Below are 24,126 nucleotides of genomic sequence, written 5' to 3'. Positions count from 1 at the left end.
GGATACAAAATTGGCTTCTTGACAGAAGCCAGAGGGTGGTTGCAGAGAGTTGTTTTTCAAACTGGAGGCCTGTGACCAGCGGTGTGCCTCAGGGATCAGTGCTGGGTCCACTGTTGTTTGTCATTTATATTAATGATTTTGGATGAGAATATAGGAGGCATGGTTATTAAGTTTGCAGATGACACCAAGATTGGTGGCATAGTGGACAGTGAAGAAAGTTATCTCCAATTGCAACGGGATCTTGATCAATTGGGCCAGTGGGCTGACGAATGGCAGATGGAGTTTAATTTAGACAAATGCGAGGTGATGCATTTTGGTAGATTGAACCAGGGCAGGACTTACTCAGTTAATGGTAGGGCGTTGGGGAGAGTTACAGAACAAAGGGATCTCGGTGTACATGTTCATAGCTCCTTGAAAGTGGAGTCACAGGTGGACAGAGTGGTGAAGAAGGCATTCGGCATGCTTGGTTTCATTGGTCAGAACATTGAATACAGGAGTTGGGACATCTTGTTGAAGTTGTACAAGACATTGATAAGGCCACACTTGGAATACTGTGTACAGTTCTGGTCACCCTATTATAGAAAGGATATTAATAAAGTAGAAAGAGTGCAGAAAGGATTTACTAGGATGCTACCGGGACTTGATGGTTTGAGTTATAAGGAGAGGCTGGACAGACTGGGACTTTTTTCTCTGGAGCGTAGGAGGCTGAGGGGTGATCTTATAGAGGTCTATAAAATAATGAAGGGCACAGATCAGCTAGATAGTCAATATCCTTTCCCAAAGGTAGGGGAGTCTAAAACTAGAGGGCACAGGTTTAAGGTGAGAGGGGAGAGATACAAAAGTGTCCAGAGGGGCAATTTTTTCACACACAGGGTGGCTGTGTGACTCGAAGTGTGTCCCTTTATCCCCAGCCTGCTTGCCTTTCCAGAAACTTCTCTGGCTTCCGGCCAATGAGGTCCCAGGAGGGGGTTCCAATACCCAGTGGGTTCCTTGATGTCTGGGCTTTTAACAATGGGTCGATGCATTTCAATGGGGCGCAATGATCTCCTGCTAAGTCTCAATAGATTGTAACGACCTTTGATGGGTCAGGCGCAGACACGTTTGTGTATTTGTACCATCGGCCTGCCCGAGGTTTGACTGTGTTTGATTTTAATATGCCCAAATCTTTAATTTAGGATATCCAATTTTATCAGCCTTAAAACTAGGTCCTGTTTATATCACCACAATACCATTCATAGAGAAGGAAAGGAGAGAGTGCAGAATGTAGTGTTACAGTCACAGCTCGGGTGTAGAGAAAGATCAACATAATGCAAGGTAGGTCCATTCAAAAGTCTGACAGCAATCTGACCGGGCCAAGTGTTCGATTTGGTTGTGGGAGAGCACTTTGGAGATAGTGACCACAATTCGGTGTCTTTTGTTATTGCAATGGAGAAGGATAGGGCCGTACGGCAGGGCAAGGTTTATAATTGGGGGAGAGGTAATTATGATGCGATTAGGCAAGAATTAGGGGGCATAAGATAGGAACAGAAACTGTCAGGGAAAGGCACTAATGAAAAGTTGAACTTTTTCAAGGAACAAATACTGGGTGTCCTTGATAGGTATGTCCCTGTCAGGCAGGGAGGAAATGGCCGAGTGAGGGAACCATCGTTCACGAAAGAGGTGGAATGTCTTGTGCAAAGGAAGAGGGAAGCGTATGTAGGGATGAGGAAACAAGGTTCAGATGGCTCGATTGAGGGTTACAAGTTAGCAAGGAATGAGCTGAAAAAGGGGCTTAGGAGAGCTAGGAGGAGACATGAGAAGTCCTTGGCGGGTTGGATCAAGGAAAACCCCAAGGCTTTTTACTCTTATGTGAGGAATAAAAGAATGACCAGGGTGAGGTTAGGGCTGGTCAAGGACAGTAGTGGGAACTTGTGCATGGAGTCAGTAGAGATAGGCGAGGTGATGAATGAATACTTTTCTTCAGTGTTCACCAAGGAGAGGGGCCATGTTTTTGAGGAAGAGAAGGTGTTACAGGCTAATAGGCTGGAGGAAATAGATGTTCGGAGGGAGGATGTCCTGGCAGTTTTGAATAAATTGAAGGTCGATAAGTCCCCTGGGCCTGATGAAATATATCCTAGGATCCTTTGGGAGGCAAGGGATGAGATTGCAGAGCCTTTGGCTTTGATCTTTGGGTCCTCACTGTCCACGGGGATGGTGCCAGAGGACTGGAGAGTGGCAAATGTTGTTCCTCTGTTTAAGAAAGGGAATAGAAATGACCCTGGTAATTATAGACCGGTTAGTCTTTCTTCGGTGGTTGGTAAGTTGATGGAAAAGGTCCTTAGGGATGGGATTTATGACCATTTAGAAAGATGCGGATTAATCCGGGATAGTCAGCACGGATTCGTGAAGGGCAAGTCGTGCCTCATAAATTTGATAGAATTTTTTGAGGAGGTAACGAAGTGTGTTGATGAAGGTAGGGCAGTTGATGTCATACACATGGATTTTAGTAAGGCCTTTGATAAGGTCCCTCATGGTCGGCTTATGATGAAAGTAAGGAGGTGTGGGATAGAGGGAAAGTTGGCCGATTGGATAGGTAACTGGCTATCTGATCGAAGACAGAGGGTGGTGGTGGATGGAAAATTTTCGGACTGGAGGCAGGTTGCTAGCGGAGTGCCACAGGGATCAGTGCTTGGTCCTCTGCTCTTTGTGATTTTTATGAATGACTTAGAGGAGGGGGCTGAAGGGTGGATCAGTAAATTTGCTGATGACACCAAGATTGGTGGAGTAGTGGATGAGGTGGAGGGCTGTTGTAGACTGCAAAGAGACATTGATAGGATGCAAAGCTGGGCTGAAAAATGGCAGATGGAGTTTAACCCTGATAAATGTGAGGTGATTCATTTTGGTAGGACAAATTTAAATGTGGATTACAGGGTCAAAGGTAGGGTTCTGAAGACTGTGGAGGAACAGAGATCTTGGGGTCCATATCCACAGATCTCTAAAGGTTGCCACTCAAGTGGATAGAGCTGTGAAGAAGGCCTATAGTGTGTTAGCTTTTATTAACAGGGGGTTGGAGTTTAAGAGCCGTGGGGTTGTGCTGCAACTGTACAGGACCTTGGTGAGACCACATTTGGAATATTGTGTGCAGTTCTGTTCACCTCACTATAAGAAGGATGTGGAAGCGCTGGAATTGAACCTGGGTCCCTGGCGCTGCGAGGCAGCAGTGCTAAACATCGTGCCACCCATTCTTTCAGGTGTGGGCATCGCTGGCAAGGTCGGCATTTGTTGCCCATCACTAATTTCCCCTTGAACTGATGGTTTAGGGTCACCCACTTTGCTGGGATTCGCGTGTAGGCCAGACCAGGTAAGGATAGCTGATTTCCTTCCCGAAAGGACAGTGCGAGAGATTTTATTTCTCAGCGGTCAGTTGCAATGGTCACCACGTAACGGGATTTAAATTGTACCGGCGGCTGGTGTGGTGGGGGTTTGATCCCGTGTCTCTGGAGTGATGCTCTGGGCTGGGCTTGGGGGCGGTGGGGAGTTGGTGTCTGTGGGTGTAGTGATATTCCCCTGGTGTTCACTGATGTCCTTGCGGCCAGGAGGAGCTGAAAGTGTCTCTCTCTGTCTCCACAGATGTTGCTGAGGATTACATTCCAATCTCTTCTGCCTTGTCAAGTCTGGGAACGCTGGACTCGAACCCAATCAGCAAGTACGCAAGTATCTTCTCCCCTCGGGTTATCGGGAGACGCCTCTTGGGATGGAGGGGGGTAGGTAGACAAGGAGAAAGAAGGGCCATACCCCTTGCTCGAGGCTGAGGCGCCTCCCCCAGCACTGACACCCCCCGCCACAGCACCACTCTCTCCCTCAGTGTCTGGAGTGACCCACACTCCAGATACGGAAGAGCTCATGCTGTGCAAGGGGGGGTCAGCGCTGAGGGAGCGTCGCACTGTGGGAGGGTCAGTGCTGAGGGAGCGTCGCACTGTGGGAGGGTCAGTGCTGAGGGAGCGCCGCACTGTGGGAGGGTCAGTGCTGAGGGAGCGCCGCACTGTGGGAGGGTCAGTGCTGAGGGAGCGCCGCACTGTGGGAGGGTCAGTGCTGAGGGAGCGCCGCACTGTGGGAGGGTCAGTGCAGAGGGAGCGCCGCACTGTGGGAAGAAAGGTGGGAGGAGGTGTAGGGGGTCATTTCTCCCCAGTGTCCGTAGGGCTGATATTTATCCCTCAAACCAACACCTCTAAAAACGGAGGGAGCTTTACTCTGTATCTAACCCCATGCTGTACCTGTCAAAGAACAGTACAGCACAGGAACAGGCCCTTCAGCCCTCCAAGCCCGTGCCGCTCCCTGGTCCAAACTAGACCATTCTTTTGTATCCCTCCATTCCCACTCCGTTCATATGGCTATCTAGATAAGTCTTAAATGTTCCCAGTGTGTCCGCCTCCACCACCTTGCCCGGCAGCGCATTCCAGTCCCCCACCACCCTCTGTGTAAAATATGTCTGTCTGATATCCGTGTTAAACCTCCCCCCCCCCCCTTCACCTTGAACCTATGACCCCTCGTGAACGTAACCACCGACCTGGGAAAAAGCTTCCCACCGTTCACCCTATCTATGCCTTTCATAATTTTATACACCTCTATTAAGTCTCCCCTCATCCTCCGTCTTTCCAGTGAGAACAACCCCAGTTTACCCAATCTCTCCTCATAACTAAGCCCCTCCATACCAGGTAACATCCTGGTAAACCTCCTCTGTACTCTCTCCAAAGCCTCCACGTCCTTCTGGTAGTGTGGCGACCAGAACTGGACGCAGTATTCCAGATGCGGCCGAACCAACGTTCTATACATCTGCAACATCAGACCCCAACTTTTATACTCTATGCCCCGTCCTATAAAGACAAGCATGCCATAAGCCTTCTTCACCACCTTCTCCACCTGTGACGTCATCTCCAAGGATCTGTGGACTTGCACACCCAGGTCCCTCTGCGTGTCTACACCCTTTATGGTTCTGCCATTTATCATATAGCTCCCCCCTACATTATTTCTACCAAAATGCATCACTTCGCATTGATCAGGATTGAACTCCATCTGCCATTTCTTTGCCCAAATTTCCAGCCTATCTATATCCTTCTGTAGCTTCTGACAATGCTCCTCACTATCTGCAAGTCCTGCCAATTTTGTGTCGTCCGCAAACTTACTGATCACCCCAGTTACACCTTCTTCCAGATCATTTATATAAATCACAAACAGCAGAGGTCCCAATACAGAGCCCTGCGGAACACCACTAGTCACAGGCCTCCAGCCGGAAAAAGACCCTTCCACTACCACCCTCTGTCTTCTGTGACCAAGCCAGTCCTCCACCAATCTGGTCCTGGGAGTGTTTGATGGGGGACAGTGTAGAGGGAGCTTTACTCTGTATCTAACCCCGTGCTGTACCTGCCATAGAAAATTACAGCTCAGAAACAGGCCTTTTGGCCCTTCTTGTCTGTGCCGAACCATTTTTTGCCTAATCCCACTGACCTGCACTTGGACCATATCCCTCCACACCCCTCTCATCCATGAACCCGTCCAAGTTTTTCTTAAATATTAAAAGTGACCCCGCATTTACCACTTTATCCGGCAGCTCATTCCACACTCCCACCACTCTGCGTGAAGAAGCCCCCCCGCTAATATTCCCTTTAAACTTTTCTCCTTTCACCCTTAACCCATGCCCTCTGGTTTTTTTCTCCCCGAGCCTCAGCGGAAAAAGCCTGCTTGCATTCACTCTATCTATACCCATCAAAATCTTATACACCTCTATCAAATCTCCCCTCAATCTTCTACGCTCCAGGGAATTAAGTCCCAACCTATTCAATCTCTCTCTGTAACTCAGCTTCTCAAGTCCCGGCAACATCCTTGTGAACCTTCTCTGCACTCGTTCAACCTTATTTACTTCCTTCCTGTAACTAGGTGACCAAAACTGTACACAATACTCCAAATTCGGCCTCACCAATGCCTTATGTAACCTTACATAACTTTTATACTCTACACTCTGATTTATAAAGGCCAATGTACCAAAGGCACTCTTTATGACCCTATCCACCTGTGACGTCACTTTTAGGGAATTCTGTACCTGTATTCCCAGATCCCTCTGTTCAACTGCACTCTTCAGAGTCCTACCATTTACCCTGTACGTTCTTCTTTGGTTTGTCCTTCCAAAGTGCAATATCTCACACTTGTCTGCGTTAAATTCCATTTGCCATTTTTCAGCCCATTTTTCTAGTTGGTCCAAATCCCTCTGCAAGCTTTGAAAACCTTCCTCACTGTCGACTACACCTCCAATCTTTGTATTATCAGCAAATTTGCTGATCCAATTTACCACGTTATCATCCAGCTTATTGATATAGATGACAAACAACAATGGAGCCAACACCGATCCCTGCGGCACACCACTAGTCACACGCCTCCACTCAGAGAAGCAATCCTCCACAACCACTCTCTGGCTTCTTCCATTGAGCCGGTGTCTAATCCAATTTACTACCTCCCCATGTATACCCAGCGACTGAACCTTCCTAACTAACCTCCCATGAGGGACCTTGTCAAAGGCCTTGCTGAAATCCAGGTAGACAACATCCACCGCCTTCCCTTCATCCACTTTCCTGGTAACCGCCTCGAAAAAATCTAGTAGATTGGTCAAACATGACCTACCATGCACAAAGCCATGTTGACTCTCCCTATTCAGTCCCTGTCTATCCAAATATTTGTAGATCCCATCCCTTATCACACCTTCCAATAACTTGCCCACCACCGATGTCAAACTTACTGGCCTATAATTTCCCTGATTTCTTTTGCCCTGGGAGTGTTTGATGGGGACAGTGTAGAGGGAGCTTTACTCTGTATCTAACCCCGTGCTGTACCTGTCCTGGGAGTGTTTGATGGGGACAGTGTCGAGGGAGCTTTACTCTGTATCTAACCCCGTGCTGTACCTGTCCTGGGAGTGTTTGATGGGGGACAGTGTTGAGGGAGCTTTACTCTGTATCTAACCCCGTGCTGTACCTGTCCTGGGAGTGTTTGATGGGGACAGTGTCGAGGGAGCTTTACTCTGTATCTAACCCCCTGCTGTACCTGTTCTGGGAGTGTTTGCTGGGGGACAGTGTAGAGGGAGCTTTACTCTGTATCTAACCCCGTGTTGTACCTGTCCTGGGAGTGTTTGATGGGGGACAGTGTAGAGGGAGCTTTACTCTGTATCTAACCCCGTGCTGTACCTGTCCTGGGAGTGTTTGATGGGGGACAGTGTCGAGGGAGCTTTACTCTGTATCTAACCCCCTGCTGTACCTGTTCTGGGAGTGTTTGATGGGGACAATGAAGAGGGAGCTTTACTCTGTATCTAACCCCGTGCTGTACCAGTCCTGGGAGTGTTTGATGGGGACAGTGTAGAGGGAGCATTACTCTGTATCTAACCCCATGCTGTACCAGTCCTGGGAGTGTTTGATGGGGACAGTGTAGAGGGAGCATTACTCTGTATCTAACCCCATGCTGTACCTGTCCTGGGAGTGTTTGATGGGGGACAGTGTCGAGGGAGCTTTACTCTGTATCTAACCCCGTGCTGTACCTGTCCTGGGAGTGTTTGATGGGGGACAGTGCAGAGAGAGCTTTACTCTGTATCTAACCCCGTGCTGTACCTGTCCTGGGAGTGTTTGATGGGGGACAGTGTCGAGGGAGCTTTACTCTGTATCTAACCCCCTGCTGTACCTGTTCTGGGAGTGTTTGATGGGGACAATGAAGAGGGAGCTTTACTCTGTATCTAACCCCGTGCTGTACCAGTCCTGGGAGTGTTTGATGGGGGACAGTGTAGAGGGAGCTTTACTCTGTATCTAACCCCATGCTGTACCTGTCCTGGGAGTGTTTGATGGGGGACAGTGCAGAGAGAGCTTTACTCTGTATCTAACCCCATGCTGTACCTGTCCTGGGAGTGTTTGATGGGGGACAGTGTCGAGGGAGCTTTACTCTGTATCTAACCCCGTGCTGTACCTGTCCTGGGAGTGTTTGATGGGGGACAGTGCAGAGAGAGCTTTACTCTGTATCTAACCCCGTGCTGTACCTGTCCTGGGAGTGTTTGATGGGGGACAGTGTAGAGGGAGCTTTACTCTGTATCTAACCCCGTGCTGTACCTGTCCTGGGAGTGTTTGATGGGGGACAGTGCAGAGAGAGCTTTACTCTGTATCTAACCCCGTGCTGTACCTGTCCTGGGAGTGTTTGATGGGGGACAGTGCAGAGAGAGCTTTACTCTGTATCTAACCCCGTGCTGTACCTGTCCTGGGAGTGTTTGATGGGGGACAGTGCAGAGAGAGCTTTACTCTGTATCTAACCCCGTGCTGTACCTGTCCTGGGAGTGTTTGATGGGGGACAGTGTAGAGGGAGCTTTACTCTGTATCTAACCCCGTGCTGTACCTGCCCTGGGAGTGTTTGATGGGGGACAGTGTAGAGGGAGCTTTACTCTGTATCTAACCCCGTGCTGTACCTGTCCTGGGAGTGTTTGACGGGGGACAGTGTAGAGGGAGCTTTACTCTGTGTCTGATGCTGGGTGGGGGTTGTGGATCAGACTGGTTAGTAGAGCGTGTGTGGGACAGACAGCGAGAGGAAGCTACTATCAGTGTAATCGGTGACATTTACTTCCCCATTCGCACTCACTCACTCTCTTCTTCTTTACAGAAACTTCCTTAAACTTGCAGAACTTTTTGAGAAGCTCCGGGTAAGTGAGGTAAAACCTCCCCCTCGGTTCTGTCCGTCTCTCTCTTGTCTGCGTCCTTGCCCACATTGCCCTCTTCTCGAACTCTTTCGCTTGCTCGCTCTCTCTCTGCAGCCAGACAGCAGCTCGATAAATTTTTCTCCGTTTCTGTCACCTTTTTTTTTTCTGCAGAAGTTGGAAGGTCGTGTAGCCTCGGACGAAGACTTGAAGCTGTCCGACTTGTTGAGATATTACATGAGAGACTCACAGGCAGCAAAGGTGAGTACGCTTCCCCCACACCCCCCCCAGGGCACCGAGAGAGAGACTCCGCACCCACCCCTAGGGTACAGCTCTGCCTGCTTGCAGTGCTTTGTTACGGCGTGTAAACTTTTTTCCATAATAAATAAACATTTTACAGTGTCGCAGGTAGGCTAACATTAACACTGCAATGAAGTTACTGTGAAAATACTCCGGTGCCTGTTTGGGTACAGGGCTGGCACAGTGGGATTAACACTGCCGCCTCACAGCGCCAGGGACCCGGGTTCGATTCCCGGCTTGGGTCACCGTCTGTGCGGAGTCTGCACGTTCTCCCCGTGTCTGCGTGGGTTTCCTCCGGGTGCTCCGGTTTCCTCCCGCAGTCCGAAAGTTGTGCCGGTTGTTGGTGATCTGGACACCTAAAAACTTGAAGCTTGGTTCGATGTAAGATAGAAGAACTCAAAAGAGCGTCATTAGACAGTTTTAAAGGACTTAAAATTCAGTTTTAGAAGCGTAGAAAACTAGTAAAAGATTAAATTGGAGCACAGAGAGAGGAGAGGTTGAATAAACCGGGATTGTTTTCACTGGAAAGACGGAGGTTGAGGGGAGACCTGGTCTACAGAATGATGAGAGGCACAGACAGGGTGGAGAGTCAGAGGCTTTTTCCCCCAAGGTGGAATGGTCAATTATGCTTGACACCCGTGCGGTGGCACAGTGGGTTAGCACTGCTGTCTCACAGCGCCAGGGACCCGGGGCAGCACGGTGACACAGTGGTTAGCACTGCCGCCTCACAGCGCCAGGGACCCGGGGCAGCACGGTGACACAGTGGGTTAGCACTGCCGCCTCACAGCACCAGGGACCCGGGTTCGATTCCCGGCTTGGGTCACTGTCTGTGCGGAGTCTGCACCTTCTCCCCCGTGTCTGCGTGGGTTTCCTCCGGGTGCTCCAGTTTCCTCCCACAGTCTGAAAGATGTGCGGGTTAGGGTGGATTGGCCGTGCTAAATTGCCCCTTTATTGTTGGGGGTACTAGTCGAGTAAATATATGGGGTGAAGGGGATAGGATTGTGAATGGACCTACCTCGCATTAAGTTGATCATTCTCTACACCCTAGCTAAAACACTACATTCTGCGCCCTCTCCTTTCCTTCTCTATGAGCGGTCTGCTTTGTACAGCCCGCAAGAAACAATACTTTTCACTGCATGTTAATACATGTGACAATAATAAATCAAATCAAAATCACTTCCTTAAGCATGTACTCGATGGGCAGAATGGCCGCCTCCTGCACTGTAGGGATTCTATGATTCTACACGGGGCGGGGGGGGGGGAGTTTAAGGGAGGTGTGCGGGGGGAATTTTCTCACGCAGAGAGTGGTGGGTGTCTGGAACGCGCTGCCAATGGAGGTGGTGGAAGCAGGCACATTGGCAACATTTAAGGGGCATCTGGATGGGTCCATGGATAGGGAGGGAATAGAGGGATACGGACCGAGTAAGGGCAGAAAGTTTATTTTTAGTTTAGTTAGGGCATCATGATCAGCACAGGCTTGGAGGGCCGAAGGGCCTGTTCCTGTGCTGTATTGTTCTTTGGCCAACCGTGTCTGCACCAGCCAGCAGGGACCTATATATTCTAATTATTTCCCAGCACTTGGTCCAGAGCCATGTATGCTGTGGGCTTTTTAACTGCTCATCTAAATGCTTCTTAAATGTTGGCAGGTAAGTGGAGAATGTGGACATCGACCTCATTACCTTTCATTACCACAATTCGGTGTCTTTTGTTATTGCAATGGAGAGGGATAGGGCCGTACGGCAGGGCAAGGTTTACAATTGGGGGAGAGGTAATTATGATGCGATTAGGCAAGAATTAGGGGGCATAAGTTGGGAACCGAAACTGTCAGGGAAAGGCACTAATGAAAAGTGGAACTTTTTCAAGGAACAAATACTGGGTGTCCTTGATAGGTATGTCCCTGTCAGGCAGGGGGGAAATGGCCGAGTGAGGGAACCATGGTTCACGAAAGAGGTGGAATGTCTTGTGAAAAGGAAGAGGGAAGCTTATGTCGGGATGAGGAAACAAGGTTCAGATGGCTCGATTTGAGGGTTACAAGTGAGCAAGGAATGAGCTGAAAAAGGGGCTTAGGAGAGCTAGGAGGGGACATGAGAAGTCCTTGGTGGGTCGGATCAAGGAAAACCCCAAGGCTTTTTACTCTTATGTGAGGAATAAAAGAATGACCAGGGTGAGGTTAGGGCCGGTCAAGGACAGTAGTGGGAACTTGTGTATGGAGTCAGTAGAGATAGGCGAGGTGATGAATGAATACTTTTCTTCAGTGTTCACCAAGGAGAGGGGCCATGTTTTTGAGGAAGAGAAGGTGTTACAGGCTAATAGGCTGGAGGAAATAGATGTTCGGAGGGAGGATGTCCTGGCAGTTTTGAATAAACTGAAGGTCGATAAGTCCCCTGGGCCTGATGAAATGTATCCTAGGATTCTTTGGGAGGCAAGGGATGAGATTGCAGAGCCTTTGGCTTTGATCTTTGGGTCCTCGCTGTCCACGGGGATGGTGCCAGAGGACTGGAGAATGGCGAATGTTGTTCCTCTGTTTAAGAAAGGGAATAGAAATGACCCTGGTAATTATAGACCGGTTAGTCTTACTTCGGTGGTTGGTAAATTGATGGAAAAGGTCCTTGGGGATGGGATTTACGACCATTTAGAAAGATGCGGATTAATCCGGGATAGTCAGCACGGATTCGTGAAGGGCAAGTCGTGCCTCACAAATTTGATAGAATTTTTTGAGGAGGTAACTAAGTGTGTTGATGAAGGTAGGGCAGTTGATGTCATATACATGGATTTTAGTAAGGCGTTTGATAAGGTCCCCCATGGTCGGCTTACGATGAAAGTGAGGAGGTGTGGGATAGAGGGAAAGTTGGCCGATTGGATAGGTAACTGGCTGTCTGATCGAAGACAGAGGGTGGTGGTGGATGGAAAATTTTCGGACTGGAGGCAGGTTGCTAGCGGAGTGCCGCAGGGATCAGTGCTTGGTCCTCTGCTCTTTGTGATTTTTATTAATGACTTAGAGGAGGGGGCTGAAGGGTGGATCAGTAAAATTGCTGATGACACCAAGATTGGTGGAGTAGTGGATGAGGTGGAGGGCTGTTGTAGGCTGCAAAGAGACATAGATAGGATGCAAAGCTGGGCTGAAAAATGGCAAATGGAGTTTAACCCTGATAAATGTGAGGTGATTCATTTTGGTAGGACTAATTTAAATGTGGATGACAGGGTCAAAGGTAGGGTTCTGAAGACTGTGGAGGAACAGGGAGATCTTGGGGTTCATATCCACAGATCTCTAAAGGTTGCCACTCAAGTGGATAGAGCTGTGAAGAAGGCCTATAGTGTGTTAGCTTTTATTAACAGGGGGTTGGAGTTTAAGAGCCGTGGGGTTATGCTGCAACTGTACAGGACCTTGGTGAGACCACATTTGGAATGTTGTGTGCAGTTCTGGTCACCTCACTATAAGAAGGATGTGGAAGCGCTGGAAAGAGTGCAGAGGAGATTTACCAGGATGCTGCCTGGTTTGGAGGGTAGGTCTTATGAGGAAAGGTTGAGGGAGCTAGGGCTGTTCTCTCTGGAGCGGAGGAGGCTGAGGGGAGACTTAATAGAGGTTTATAAAATGATGAAGGGGATAGATAGAGTGAACGTTCAAAGACTATTTCCTCGGGTGGATGGAGCTATTACAAGGGGGCATAAGTATAGGGTTCGTGGTGGGAGATACAGGAAGGATATCAGAGGTAGGTTCTTTACGCAGAGAGTGGTTGGGGTGTGGAATGGACTGCCTGCAGTGATAGTGGAGTCAGACACTTTAGGAACATTGAAGCGGTTATTGTATAGGCACATGGAGCACACCAGGATGATAGGGAGTGGGATAGCTTGATCTTGGTTTCAGATAAAGCTCGGCACAACATCGTGGGCCGAAGGGCCTGTTCTGTCCTGTACTGTTCTATGTTCTATTACCTTGTACATGCTTAAGGAAGTGATTTTGATTTGATTTATTATTGTCACATGCATCAACACCCAGTAAAAAGTATTGTTTCTTGCGCGCTATACAGACAAAGCATACAGTTCATAGAGAAGGAAAGGAGAGGGTGCAGAATGTAGTGTTACAGTCATAGCTAGGGTGTAGAGAAAGATCAACTTAATGCAAAGTAGGTCCATTCAAAAGTCTGACAGCAGCAGGGAAGAAGCTGTTCTTGAGTCGGTTGGTACGTGACCTCAGACTTTTGTATCTTTTCCCGACGGAAGAAGGTGGAAGAGAGAATGTCTGGGGTGCGTGGGGTCCTTGATTATGCTGGCTGCTTTTCCCCGAGGCAGCGGGAAGTGTAGACAGAGTCAATGGATGGTAGGCTGGTTTGCGTGATGGATTGGGCTACATTCACGTCCCTTTTGCAGTTCCTTGCAGTCTTGGGCAGAGCAGGAACCCATACCAAGCTGTGATACAAACAGAAATAATGCTTTCTATGGTGCAGAGGAGATTCACTAGGTTGATTCCGGAATTGAGAGGGTTGGCTTATGAGGAGAGACTGAGTAGACTGGGGCTATACTCATTGGAATTCAGAAGAATGAGGGGAGATCTTACAGAAACATAACAGATTATGAAGGGAATAGATAAGATAGAAGCAGGGAAGTTGTTTCCACTGGCGGGTGAAGCTAGAACTCGGGGGCACAACCTCAAAATAAGGGGGAGCAGATTTAGGACTGAGTTGAGGAGGAACTTCTTCACACAAAGGGTTGTGAATGTGTGGAATTCCCTGCCCAGTGAAGCAGTTGAGGCTACCTCATTGAATGTTTTTAAGGCAAGGATAGATAGATTTTTGAACAGTGAAGGAATTAAGGGTTATGGTGAGCGGGCGGGTAAGTGGAGCTGAGTCCACAAAAAGATCAGCCATGATCTTATTGAATGGCGGAGCAGGCTCGAGGGGCCAAATGGCCTACTCCTGCTCCTAGTTCTTATGTTCTTCTCTGTAAAAGTTGGCTGACATGCCAAATTTCCTTAGTCTTCTGAGAAAGTAGAGGTGTTGGTGGGGCTTTCTTAACTATAGTGTCGGTGTGGGGGGGACCAGGACAGGTTGTTGGTGATCTGGACACCTAAAAGCTTGAAGCTCTCGACCCTTTCTACTTTGTTCCCGTTGATGTAGACAGGGGCATGTCCTCCAGTGCTCTAACATTTAATCTAATTCTCCAACCTTTTAACATAAGAATAAACAAAATAGAATTAGGAGTTGGCAATTTGTCCCCCCAATCTGCTCTCCACTCAATGAGATCATGGCTGATCTGATCGTAACCGTAACTCTACTTCCCTGCCTGAAACCACCCCTCTCCACGCCCAGCCTCCATAACTGCCTGTGGACAAAAAACCTGCCTAAGAGTCGGCTTGGAGTGTATTCAAAAGGTTGCTGCCCCATTGTGTGGGGATACGAATGTTGGACTGGGGTGGGTCACAGTAAGAAGCCTCACAACACCAGGTTAAAGTCCAACAGGTTTATTTGGAATCACGAGCTTTCGGAGCGCTGCTCCCTCATCAGGTGAGTGGAGAGTTGGGTTCCACAAACATGGCATATACAGACAGAGACACAATTGCAAGATAATGGTTGGTATGTAAGTCGTTACAGGTACAGACAGTGCGAGTGGAGAGAGGGTTAACCACTGGTTAAAGAGATGCGTCTAAAGTAAATTCCAAAGGTTAACTTTCTAAGAGAAGTAGTTCCTCCTCGGTTCCAGGTTAAAGGAGAGGCCATTTATTTTGAAACTGTAAAGTTTATTTATGAGTCAAAAGTAAGGCTTGCATTAACACTGAGTCATAGATGTTTACAGCATGGAAACAGGCCCTTCGGCCCAACTTGTCCATGCCGCCCTTTTTTTTAAAAAACCCCTAAGCTAATCCCAATTGCCTGCATTTGACCCATATCCCTCTATACCCATCGTGCCCATGTAACTGTCTAAATGCTTTTTAAAAGACAAAATTGTACCCGCCTCTACTACTACCTCTGGCAGCTCGTTCCAGACACTCACCACCCTCTGTGTGAAAAAACTGCCCCTCTGGACCCTTTTGTATCTCCCCCCTCTCACCTTAAACCTATGCCCTCTAGTTTTAGACTCCCCGACCTTTGGGAAAAGATATTGACTATCTAGCTGATCTGTGCCCCTCATTATTTTATAGACCTCTAAGTTCACCCCTCCTACGCTCCAGAGAAAAAAGTCCCAGTCTATCCAGCCTCTCCTCATAATTCAAACCATCAAGTCACGGTAGCATCTTAGTAAATCTTTTCTGCACTCTTTCTAGTTTAATAATATCCTTTCTATAATAGGGTGACCAGAACTGTACACAGTATTCCAAGTGTGGCCTTACCAATGTCTTGTACAACTTCAACAAGACGTCCCAACTCCCGTATTCAATCTTCTGATGAAACCAAGCATGCCGAATGCCTTCTTCACCACTCTGTCCACCTGTGACTCCACTTTCAAGGAGCTATGAACACGTACCCCGAGATCTCTTTGTTCTGTAACTCTCCCCAATGCCCTACCATGAACTGAGTAAGTCCTGCCCTGGTTCAATCTATCAAAATGCATCACCTCGCATTTGTCTAAATTAAACTCCATCTGCCATTCGTCAGCACATTGGCCCAATTGATCAAGATCCCGTTGCAATCCGAGATAACCTTGGATTGTCCACTATGCCACCAATCTTGGTGTCATCTGCAAACCGACTAACCATGCCCCCTATATTCTCATCCAAATCATTAATATAAATGACAAATAACAGTGGACCCAGCACTGATCCCTGAGGCACACCGCTGGTCACAGGCCTCCAGTTTGAAAAACAATCCTCTACAATCAACCTCTGTGTTCTGTCAAGAAGTGGAGATGCCGGCGTTGGACTGGGGTAAACACAGTAAGGAGTCTAACAACACCAGGTTAAAGTCCAACCGGTTTATTTGGTAGCAAACGGCAGTGGCGTTTGCTACCAAATAAACCTGTTGGACTTTAACCTGGTGTTGTTAGACTCCTTATTCTGTCAAGAAGCCAGTTTCGTATCCATTTAGATACCTCGCCCTGGATCCTGTGAGATTTAACCTTGTACAACAACCTACCACTGCAATGAAGTTACTGTGAAAATCCCCTAGTCGCCACATGTTCGGGTTACACTGAGGGAGAATTTAGCACGGCCAACGCATGTAACCAGCACGTCTTTCAGACTGTGGGAGGAAACCCACGCAGACACTGGGAGAACGTGCAGACTCTGCACAGACAACGACCCGAGCCGGGAATCGAACCCGGGTCCCTGACACTGTGAGGCAGCAGTGCTAACCCACTGTGCCACCCACACTGTGGCACTGAATCAGGTAGCGGGATCCCACTCGCCCCTCCCAATTGTAGGCGCACGCAGCCTTGGATGGGAGGTCCACCCATATCCCAATTAAGATGCTTAAGTGGCCTATTGTGCCACACAGTGTATTTTAACCCTGATACGGTGGACAAAGAACTACGAGTCGGATTCTTATTAATACAATTACACTTATCCATTCACACAATTAATATCAGTTACGGTAGATACTTGTACAAAACAATCAGAAGTTTCAAACCTAACGCTGGACTTTGACTGAACGTTGAGTGACTGACAAGTACCCAAGCGGATATTGGCCTGTATCCCATGTGTCAGTCTCTTTGGTCTGGTCTGATCCTCCTCTTCTGGGTCTGCTCTGTTCGTTCTTCCTTCTCCCGTGGGTCGTCCTTCGCGGTGGTTGGCCATTGCTAGTAGTGTGTTGCGTCGCACCTTTTTATCCTGGGATTATTCCCTGTCCCTTGGGGCGCACCCTCGATCACTCACTACCAATCAATCGATCAGGGCTTGATCACCCTGATCGATGGAGTCCAGTCAGGTGCTGCCACACCGATCGCTGGGTGTGTACCCAACGGCCATGCCTGCAGGTGCTGGAGGCACAGAGGGCCACTTGCCTCCCTCCCCCAATAAGGGGTCAAGGTGGCCCTGTGTCTGGTAAACAAGTATGTTTGACCAGAGAGTCCATTGTCTTCAAGGTGGCCAATTTCCGATGTCTAAGGTAGCGGCCCACCTGTCTTGGCCCTTACACACACACACTTGGCCATCCTACCCCATCATGCTTTGCAATCGCCATCTTTGGCCGTTTGGCCACTGGCTCTAAGGGTCTTTCCCTGCCCAGCCTAGGTGAGGAACCGGAAAAAGATACAAAAAGGGAAGAGAGAGGTCAAAATGAATCTGGGAGATGGTTATTTGATTTATTATTGTCACATGTATTGGGATACAGTGAAAAGGCCAAATGGCCTGCTCCTGTGCTGTACTGTTCTAAGTTCTAAGGGGGGAGAGAATGGGGAGCTGTGGGATGAGAGGGGGAGGAGAGGAATTGGGGGGGGGGTGGGGGAGGAAGGCAAGAAAGTGGGGAGCAAGATGGGTTTGGGGAGGGCGGGAGAGAGAGAGGTTGGATGGGACTATGGCAGGGATTGTGGTCCTACTCTCTGCAGACAGAATGAGCCGTGAATCCGTAACATTTATATCCACTCACTTTCCATTGATTTGATTTATTATTATCACATGTATTAACATACAGTGAAAAGTATTGTTTCTTGCGCGCTATACAGACAAAGCATACCGTTCATAGAGAAGGAAAGGAGAGAGTGCAGGATGTAGTGTTACAGTCATAGCTAGGGTGTAGAGAAAGATCAACTTAATGCAAGGTAGGTCCATTCAAAAGTCTGACGGCAGCAGGGAAGAAGCTGTTCTTGAGTCGGTCGGGACGCGACCTCAGACTTTTTTGTATCTTTTTTCCTGACTGAAGAAGGTGGAAGAGAGAATGTCCGGGGTGCGTGGTGGTCCTTAATTATGCTGGCTGCTTTTCCCCGAGGCAGCGGGAAGTGTAGACAGAGTCAATGGATGGGAGGCTGGGTTTGCGTGATGGATTGGGCTACATTCACGACCCTTTTGTAGTTCCTTGCGGTCTTGGGCAGAGCAGGAGCCCCAGACCGAGCTGTGATACATCCAGAAAGAATGCTTTCTATGGTGCATCTGTAAAAGTTGGTGAGAGTCGTAGCGGACAGGCCGAATTTCCTTAATAAAAGCAAATTACTGCAGATGCTGGAACCTGAAACCAAAAGAGAAAATGCTGGAAAATCTCAGCAGGTCTGGCAGCATCTGTAAGGAGAGAAAATTTCCTTCATCTTCTGAGAAAGTAGAGGCGTTGGTGGGGCTTTCTGAACTATAGTGTCAGCATGGGGGGGACCAGGACAGGTTGTTGGTGATCTGGACATCTAGAAACTTGAAGCTCTCGACCCTTTGTACTCCATCCCTGTTGATGTCGACAGGGGCATGTCCTCCTTTATGTGGGGAACAAGGAAATGGCAGAGGAATTAACCAGATATTTTGCATTGGTCTTTACAGTGGAAGATACTTTGAACATCACATTAATACTAAAGATACTAAAGAATACAGAGGAGGAATTAACTACCATCACTGGAGAAAGAGTGTCAGACAAACTAATGGGGTTAATGGCCCTGATGCCTTGCATCCCAGAATCCTAAAAGAAGCTGCAGATATAGGGATGCATAGGTTGTAATTGTCCAAAATTTCCTTGGATTCTGGAGGAGTACCAGAGGATTGGAAAACTTCCAATGTGACAACTCTATTCAAAGGGGTTGGAGTTTAAAAATAGGGGCGTTGTTGCGATTGTACAGGGCGTTGGCGAGGCCTCACCTGGGACATTGGAGGCAGTCATCAGGAGTATAGAAACACAGAGGGACCTGGGTGTGTAAGTCCACAAATCCTTGAAGGTGGCAACACAGGTGGAGAAGGTGGTGAAGAAGGCATATGGTATGCTTGCCTTTATAGGACGGGGTATAGAGTATAAAAGCTGGAGTCTGATGATGCAGCTGTATAGAACGCTGGTTAGGCCACATTTGGAGTACTGCGTCCAGTTCTGGTCGCCGCACTACCAGAAGGACGTGGAGGCGTTAGAGAGAGTGCAGAGAAGGTTTACCAGGATGTTGCCTGGTATGGAGGGTCTTAGCTATGAGGAGAGATTGGGTAAACTGGGGTTGTTCTCCCTGGAAAGACGGAGAATGAGGGGAGATCTAATAGAGGTGTACAAGATTATGAAGGGGATAGATAGGGTGAATGGTGGGAAGCTTTTTCCCAGATCAGAAGTGACGTTCACGAGGGGTCACGGGCTCAAGGTGAGAGGGGCGAAATATAACTCCGATATTAGAGGGATGTTTTTTACACAGAGGGTGGTGGGGGCCTGGAATGCGCTGCCAAGTAGGGTGGTGGAGGCAGACACGCTGACATTGTTTAAGACTTACCCGGATAGTCACATGAGCAGCCTGGGAATGGAGGGATACAAACGATTGGTCTAGTTGGACCAAGGAGCGGCACAGGCTTGGAGGGCCGAAGGGCCTGTTTCCTGTGCTGTACTGTTCTTTGTTCAGTCCAAAGCAGATTCACCAGGCCAATTCCTGGGATGAGAGGGTTGTCCTATCAAGAGAGACTGAATAGTCTGGCTCTGTATTCCTTGGAGTTTAGAAGAGTGAGGGGGGGGGTGACCTTATTCAAACATATACGATGCTGAGGGGGCTTGACAGGGTGGATGGTGAGAGGTTTTCACTCACGGGGAGAGTCTCGAACAAGGGGACATCGCTACAAGACAAAGGGCCGCTCATTTCAAACAGAGGTGCGCAGAAATATCCTTTCGCAGAGGGTGGTGAATCTCTGGAATTCTCTGTCCCAAAGGGGTGCTGGAGGCCGGATCATTCCAAGTATTGAAAGTGGAGGTGGATAAATATTTGGTAGATGGAGGAATAGAGGGGAAACGGCAAAGAAAAGGAGCTGAGAGCGGTCTAGATCAGCCATGTATGGTGGGGAGGCTTGAAGATGTTTCCTTTAGTCAGAGAGACTTGGATCCGAGGGGCCAACCTCAGAGTAAAGGGACGATCCTTTAAAACAGAGATGAGGAGAAATTTCTTCAGCCAGGGAGTGGTGAATCTGTGGAACTCCTTTTTCCGCAGAAGGCTGTGGAAGCCGGGTCATTGAGTGTCTTTAAGTCAGAGATAGATTCTTGATTTGGTAAGGGGATCAAAGGTTCATCATGGAATCCCTGCAGTGCGGAAGGAGGCCATTGGGCCCATCGAGTCTGCACCAACCACAATCCCACCCAGGCCCTATTCCCGTAACCCCACACATTTGCCCTGCTAATCCCCCTGACACTAAGGGACAACTTAGCATGGCCAATCCACCTAACCCGTACATCTTTGGACACTAAGGGACAATTTAGCATGGCCAATCCACCTATCCTGCACATCTTTGGACACCAGGGGCAATTTAGCATGGCCAATCCACCTAACCTGCACATCTTTGGACACTAAGGGGCAATTTAGCATGGCCAATCCACCTATCCTGCACATCTTTGGACACCAGGGGCAATTTAGCATGGCCAATCCACCTAACCTGCACATCTTTGGACACTAAGGGGCAATTTAGCATGGCCAATCCACCTATCCTGCACATCTTTGGACACCAGGGGCAATTTAGCATGGCCAATCCACCTAACCCGCACATCTTTCAGACTGTGGGAGGAAACCGGAGCACCCGGAGGAAACCCACGCAGACACGGGCGGGAAATGTGCAAACTCCACACAGACAGTGACCCAAGCCGGGAATCGAACCCGGGTACCTGGCGCTGTGAGGCAGCAGTGCTAACCCACTGTGCCGTCCAGGGAATGGGGAAAAGGTGGGAGAATGGGGTTGAGAAGCTTATCCGCCGTGGTTGACTGGCGGAGAAGACTCGATGGGCCGAATGGCCTAATTCTGCTCCTATAATCTTATGTTCTTCAGGGCCGGGTGGCCTGCTCCTGGAGGGCCTCATTGTGTTAATGGAGGACGGCGCACGCGCGCACACTGCTGCTACGGGAGGCGATACTCGAGGGGGGGGGTGATTAATTGATTTGTTTGTGTTTTTGCCCAGGATCTCCTGTATCGGAGAGCTCGCTCCCTATCTGACTATGAAAATGCTAACAAAGCACTGGATCGAGCCCGCATGAAGAACAAGGATGTGAAGCACGCAGAGGCCAACCAGCTACTGTACTGTCAGAAATTCGAGAAGCTATCTGAATCTGCCAAACAAGGTGATTGGAGACTCCCACGTTTCCCGCCCGTGCGGGCTCCTCCACTTTCATACTCTTCTTTGTAGATTCGGTCGCGATTTTGATACAACTTTGCTGCCTCACAGCGCCAGGGACCCATGTTCGATTCCGGCCTCAGGTCACTGTCTGTGCGGAGTCTGCACGTTCTCCCTGTGTCTGCGTGGGTTTCCTCCCACAGTCCAAAAGATGTGCGGGTGAGGTGGATTGGCCATGCTAAATTGTCCCTTAGTGTCCAAAGATGTGCAGGTTAGGTGGATTGGCCATGCTAAATTGCCCCTTAGTGTCCAAAGATGTGCAGGTTAGGTGGATTGGCCATGCTAAATTGTCCCTTAGTGTCCAAAGATGTACAGGTTAGGTGGATTGGCCATGCTAAATTTGATTTGATTTATTATTGTCACATGTATTAATATACAGTGAAAAGTATTGTTTCTTGCGCGCTATACAGACAAAGCATACCGTTCATAGAGAAGGAAAGGAGAGGGTGCAGAATGTAGTGTAACAGTCATAGCTAGGGTGTAGAGAAAGATCAACTTAATGCGAGGTAGGTCCATTCAAATTGCCCCTTAGTGTCCAAAGATGTGCAGGTTGGGTGGATTGGCCATGCTAAATTGCCCCTTGGTGTCCAAAGATGTGCGGGTTAGGTGGATTGGCCATGCTAAATTGCCCCTTAGTGTCCAAAGATGTGCGGGTTAGGTGGATTGGCTATGCTAAATTGCCCCTTGGTGTCAGGGGGATTAGCAGGGTAAGTATGAGGGGCTATGGGGATAGGGCCTGGGTGGTGCAGGCTCGACGGGCAGAATGGCCTCCTTTCTGCACTGCAGGGAACTGAGTGAGACAGTCACAGCCACCTTGCTGTGTGTGTGGCTGGGGGTGGGGTCTGGAGTCACGTGTAAGGCAGACTGGTTAAGGACAGCAGATTTCCTTCCCTAAAGGGGGAGTGGGTATTATCAGTGAACCCACCTGGGTTTTTGCAAGAATCCGAAGCGGGTTCACGGTGACCGTTTAGGCTTTGTCATCTTGCGTTTTCGAGTCCACCATCTACCTCGATGAGAATCGAACCCGGACCCCACAACAACCCCCCCCCCCCCCTGCCAAGCATTACCCCGGCTCTCTGGATGTCGAGTTCTGCCACCATGATGGAGCTGTCTCCTCTCCCCTTTCCAACCCCATTAGGTGGCGCGGGAGGGTCCGTCATTTCTTAATATAAAGGTGATTGTTTCTGGGTGACTGGGAAGTTGCCCCCCCCCCATGTGAATGTCACTGGGTCTACTGTCCAATCGCTCTCCATTATCTTGTACAGTGGATTGTGGATCTCTGGTGCTGGAAGATGTGGTGATGGCAGCAGGGGAGGGAGGGAGGTGGTTTGGTGGGGGTTGTGGGGCGGGGAATCTCCCCCGTGTCCCGGGGCCAATATTTCTCCCTCCAAACCAACATCACTAAAAACAGCTGACCCTGGGTGGTGATCACGTTGCTGTGTGTGGGATCTTGCTGTGTGTAAATTGGCTGCTGCCTTTCTGATATTACAACAGTGAGCACATCCTGAGGGAGGGATAGGAGTGGGAGAGATGGGGAGCGGGGGTCTGTGTTTCACTTTGGGACGCCCTGAGGGAGGGATAGGAGTGGGAGAGATGGGGAGCGGGGTCTGTGTTTCGCTTTGGGACGCCCTGAGGGAGGGATAGGAGTGGGAGAGATGGGGAGCGGGGTCTGTGTTTCGCTTTGGGACGTCCTGAGGGAGGGATAGGAGTGGGAGAGATGGGGAGCGGGGTCTGTGTTTCACTTTGGGACGCCCTGAGGGAGGGATAGGAGTGGGAGAGATGGGGAGCGGGGTCTGTGTTTCACTTTGGGACGTCCTGAGGGAGGGATAGGAGTGGGAGAGATGGGGAGCGGGGTCTGTGTTTCGCTTTGGGACGCCCTGAGGGAGGGATAGGAGTGGGAGAGATGGGGAGCGGGGTCTGTGTTTCGCTTTGGGATGTCCTGAGGGAGGGATAGGAGTGGGAGAGATGGGGAGCGGGGGTCTGTGTTTCACTTTGGGACGCCCTGAGGGAGGGATAGGAGTGGGAGAGATGGGGAGCGGGGTCTGTGATTCACTTTGGGACGTCCTGAGGGAGGGATAGGAGTGGGAGAGATGGGGAGCGGGGGTCTGTGTTTCACTTTGGGACGCCCTGAGGGGTGTTTCTCTCGCTCGCGCTCCACAGTCACCGTCTGTGCTGCCCGCTAGCCGCCCTGGCTTCACATCGAGCGAGGATGAGTGACCACAAGACACGAGAAGCCGCATCCATTCGGCCCATCGAGCCTGCACTGACCACAATCCCACCCAGGCCCTATCCCCGTAACCCCACGCATTTACCCCAGCTACTGCCCCTGACACTAAGGGGCAATGGCCAATCCATCCTAACCCGCACGTCTTTCGGACTGTGGGAGGAAACCCACGCAGACACGGGGAGAAGGTGCAGACTCCGCACCGACGGTGACCCAAGGCCGGGAATCGAACCCGGGTCCCTGGCGCTGTGAGGCAGCAGTGCTAACCCACTGTGTCACCGTGCCGCCCCGGGTCCCTGGCGCTGTGAGGCAGCAGTGCTAACCCACTGTGCCACCGTGCTGCCCCGGGTCCCTGGCGCTGTGAGGGAGCAGCGCTAACCCACTGTGTCACCGTGCTGCCCCGGGTCCCTGGCGCTGTGAGGGAGCAGCGCTAACCCACTGTGCCACCGTGCTGCCCCGGGTCCCTGGCGCTGTGAGGGAGCAGCACTAACCCACTGTGTCACCGTGCTGCCCCGGGTCCCTGGCGCTGTGAGGCAGCAGTGCTAACCCACTGTGTCACCGTGCTGCCCTGGGTCCCTGGCACTGTGAGGCAGCAGTGCTAACCCACTGTGTCACCGTGCTGCCCCGGGTCCCTGGCGCTGTGAGGCAGCAGTGCTAACCCCGCTGTGTCACCGTGCTGCCCCGGGTCCCTGGCGCTGTGAGGCAGCAGTGCTAACCCACTGTGTCACCGTGCTGCC

At 49.8% G+C, this 24,126-nt stretch overlaps 1 protein-coding gene across 1 annotated transcript in view; it reads left to right on the top strand.

Moving 5' to 3' along the window:
- The window catches only part of LOC144488780 (sorting nexin-32-like), a 56,128-nt gene that overhangs the window by 26,201 nt on the left and 5,801 nt on the right, over window positions 1-24,126 (top strand). The window contains exons 8-11 of the mRNA XM_078206879.1: window positions 3,610-3,685; window positions 8,656-8,695; window positions 8,864-8,950; window positions 20,953-21,112. Coding sequence (XP_078063005.1) covers window positions 3,610-3,685; window positions 8,656-8,695; window positions 8,864-8,950; window positions 20,953-21,112 — 363 coding nt within the window. The remainder of the gene's footprint in view (window positions 1-3,609; window positions 3,686-8,655; window positions 8,696-8,863; window positions 8,951-20,952; window positions 21,113-24,126) is intronic.

Source organism: Mustelus asterias, unplaced genomic scaffold (genome assembly GCF_964213995.1).
Source record: "Mustelus asterias unplaced genomic scaffold, sMusAst1.hap1.1 HAP1_SCAFFOLD_1856, whole genome shotgun sequence".
Lineage (NCBI taxonomy): Eukaryota > Metazoa > Chordata > Chondrichthyes > Carcharhiniformes > Triakidae > Mustelus > Mustelus asterias.
The sequence above is the reverse complement of the archived record's forward strand: the minus strand, read 5'-3'. Positions and strand labels throughout refer to the sequence as shown.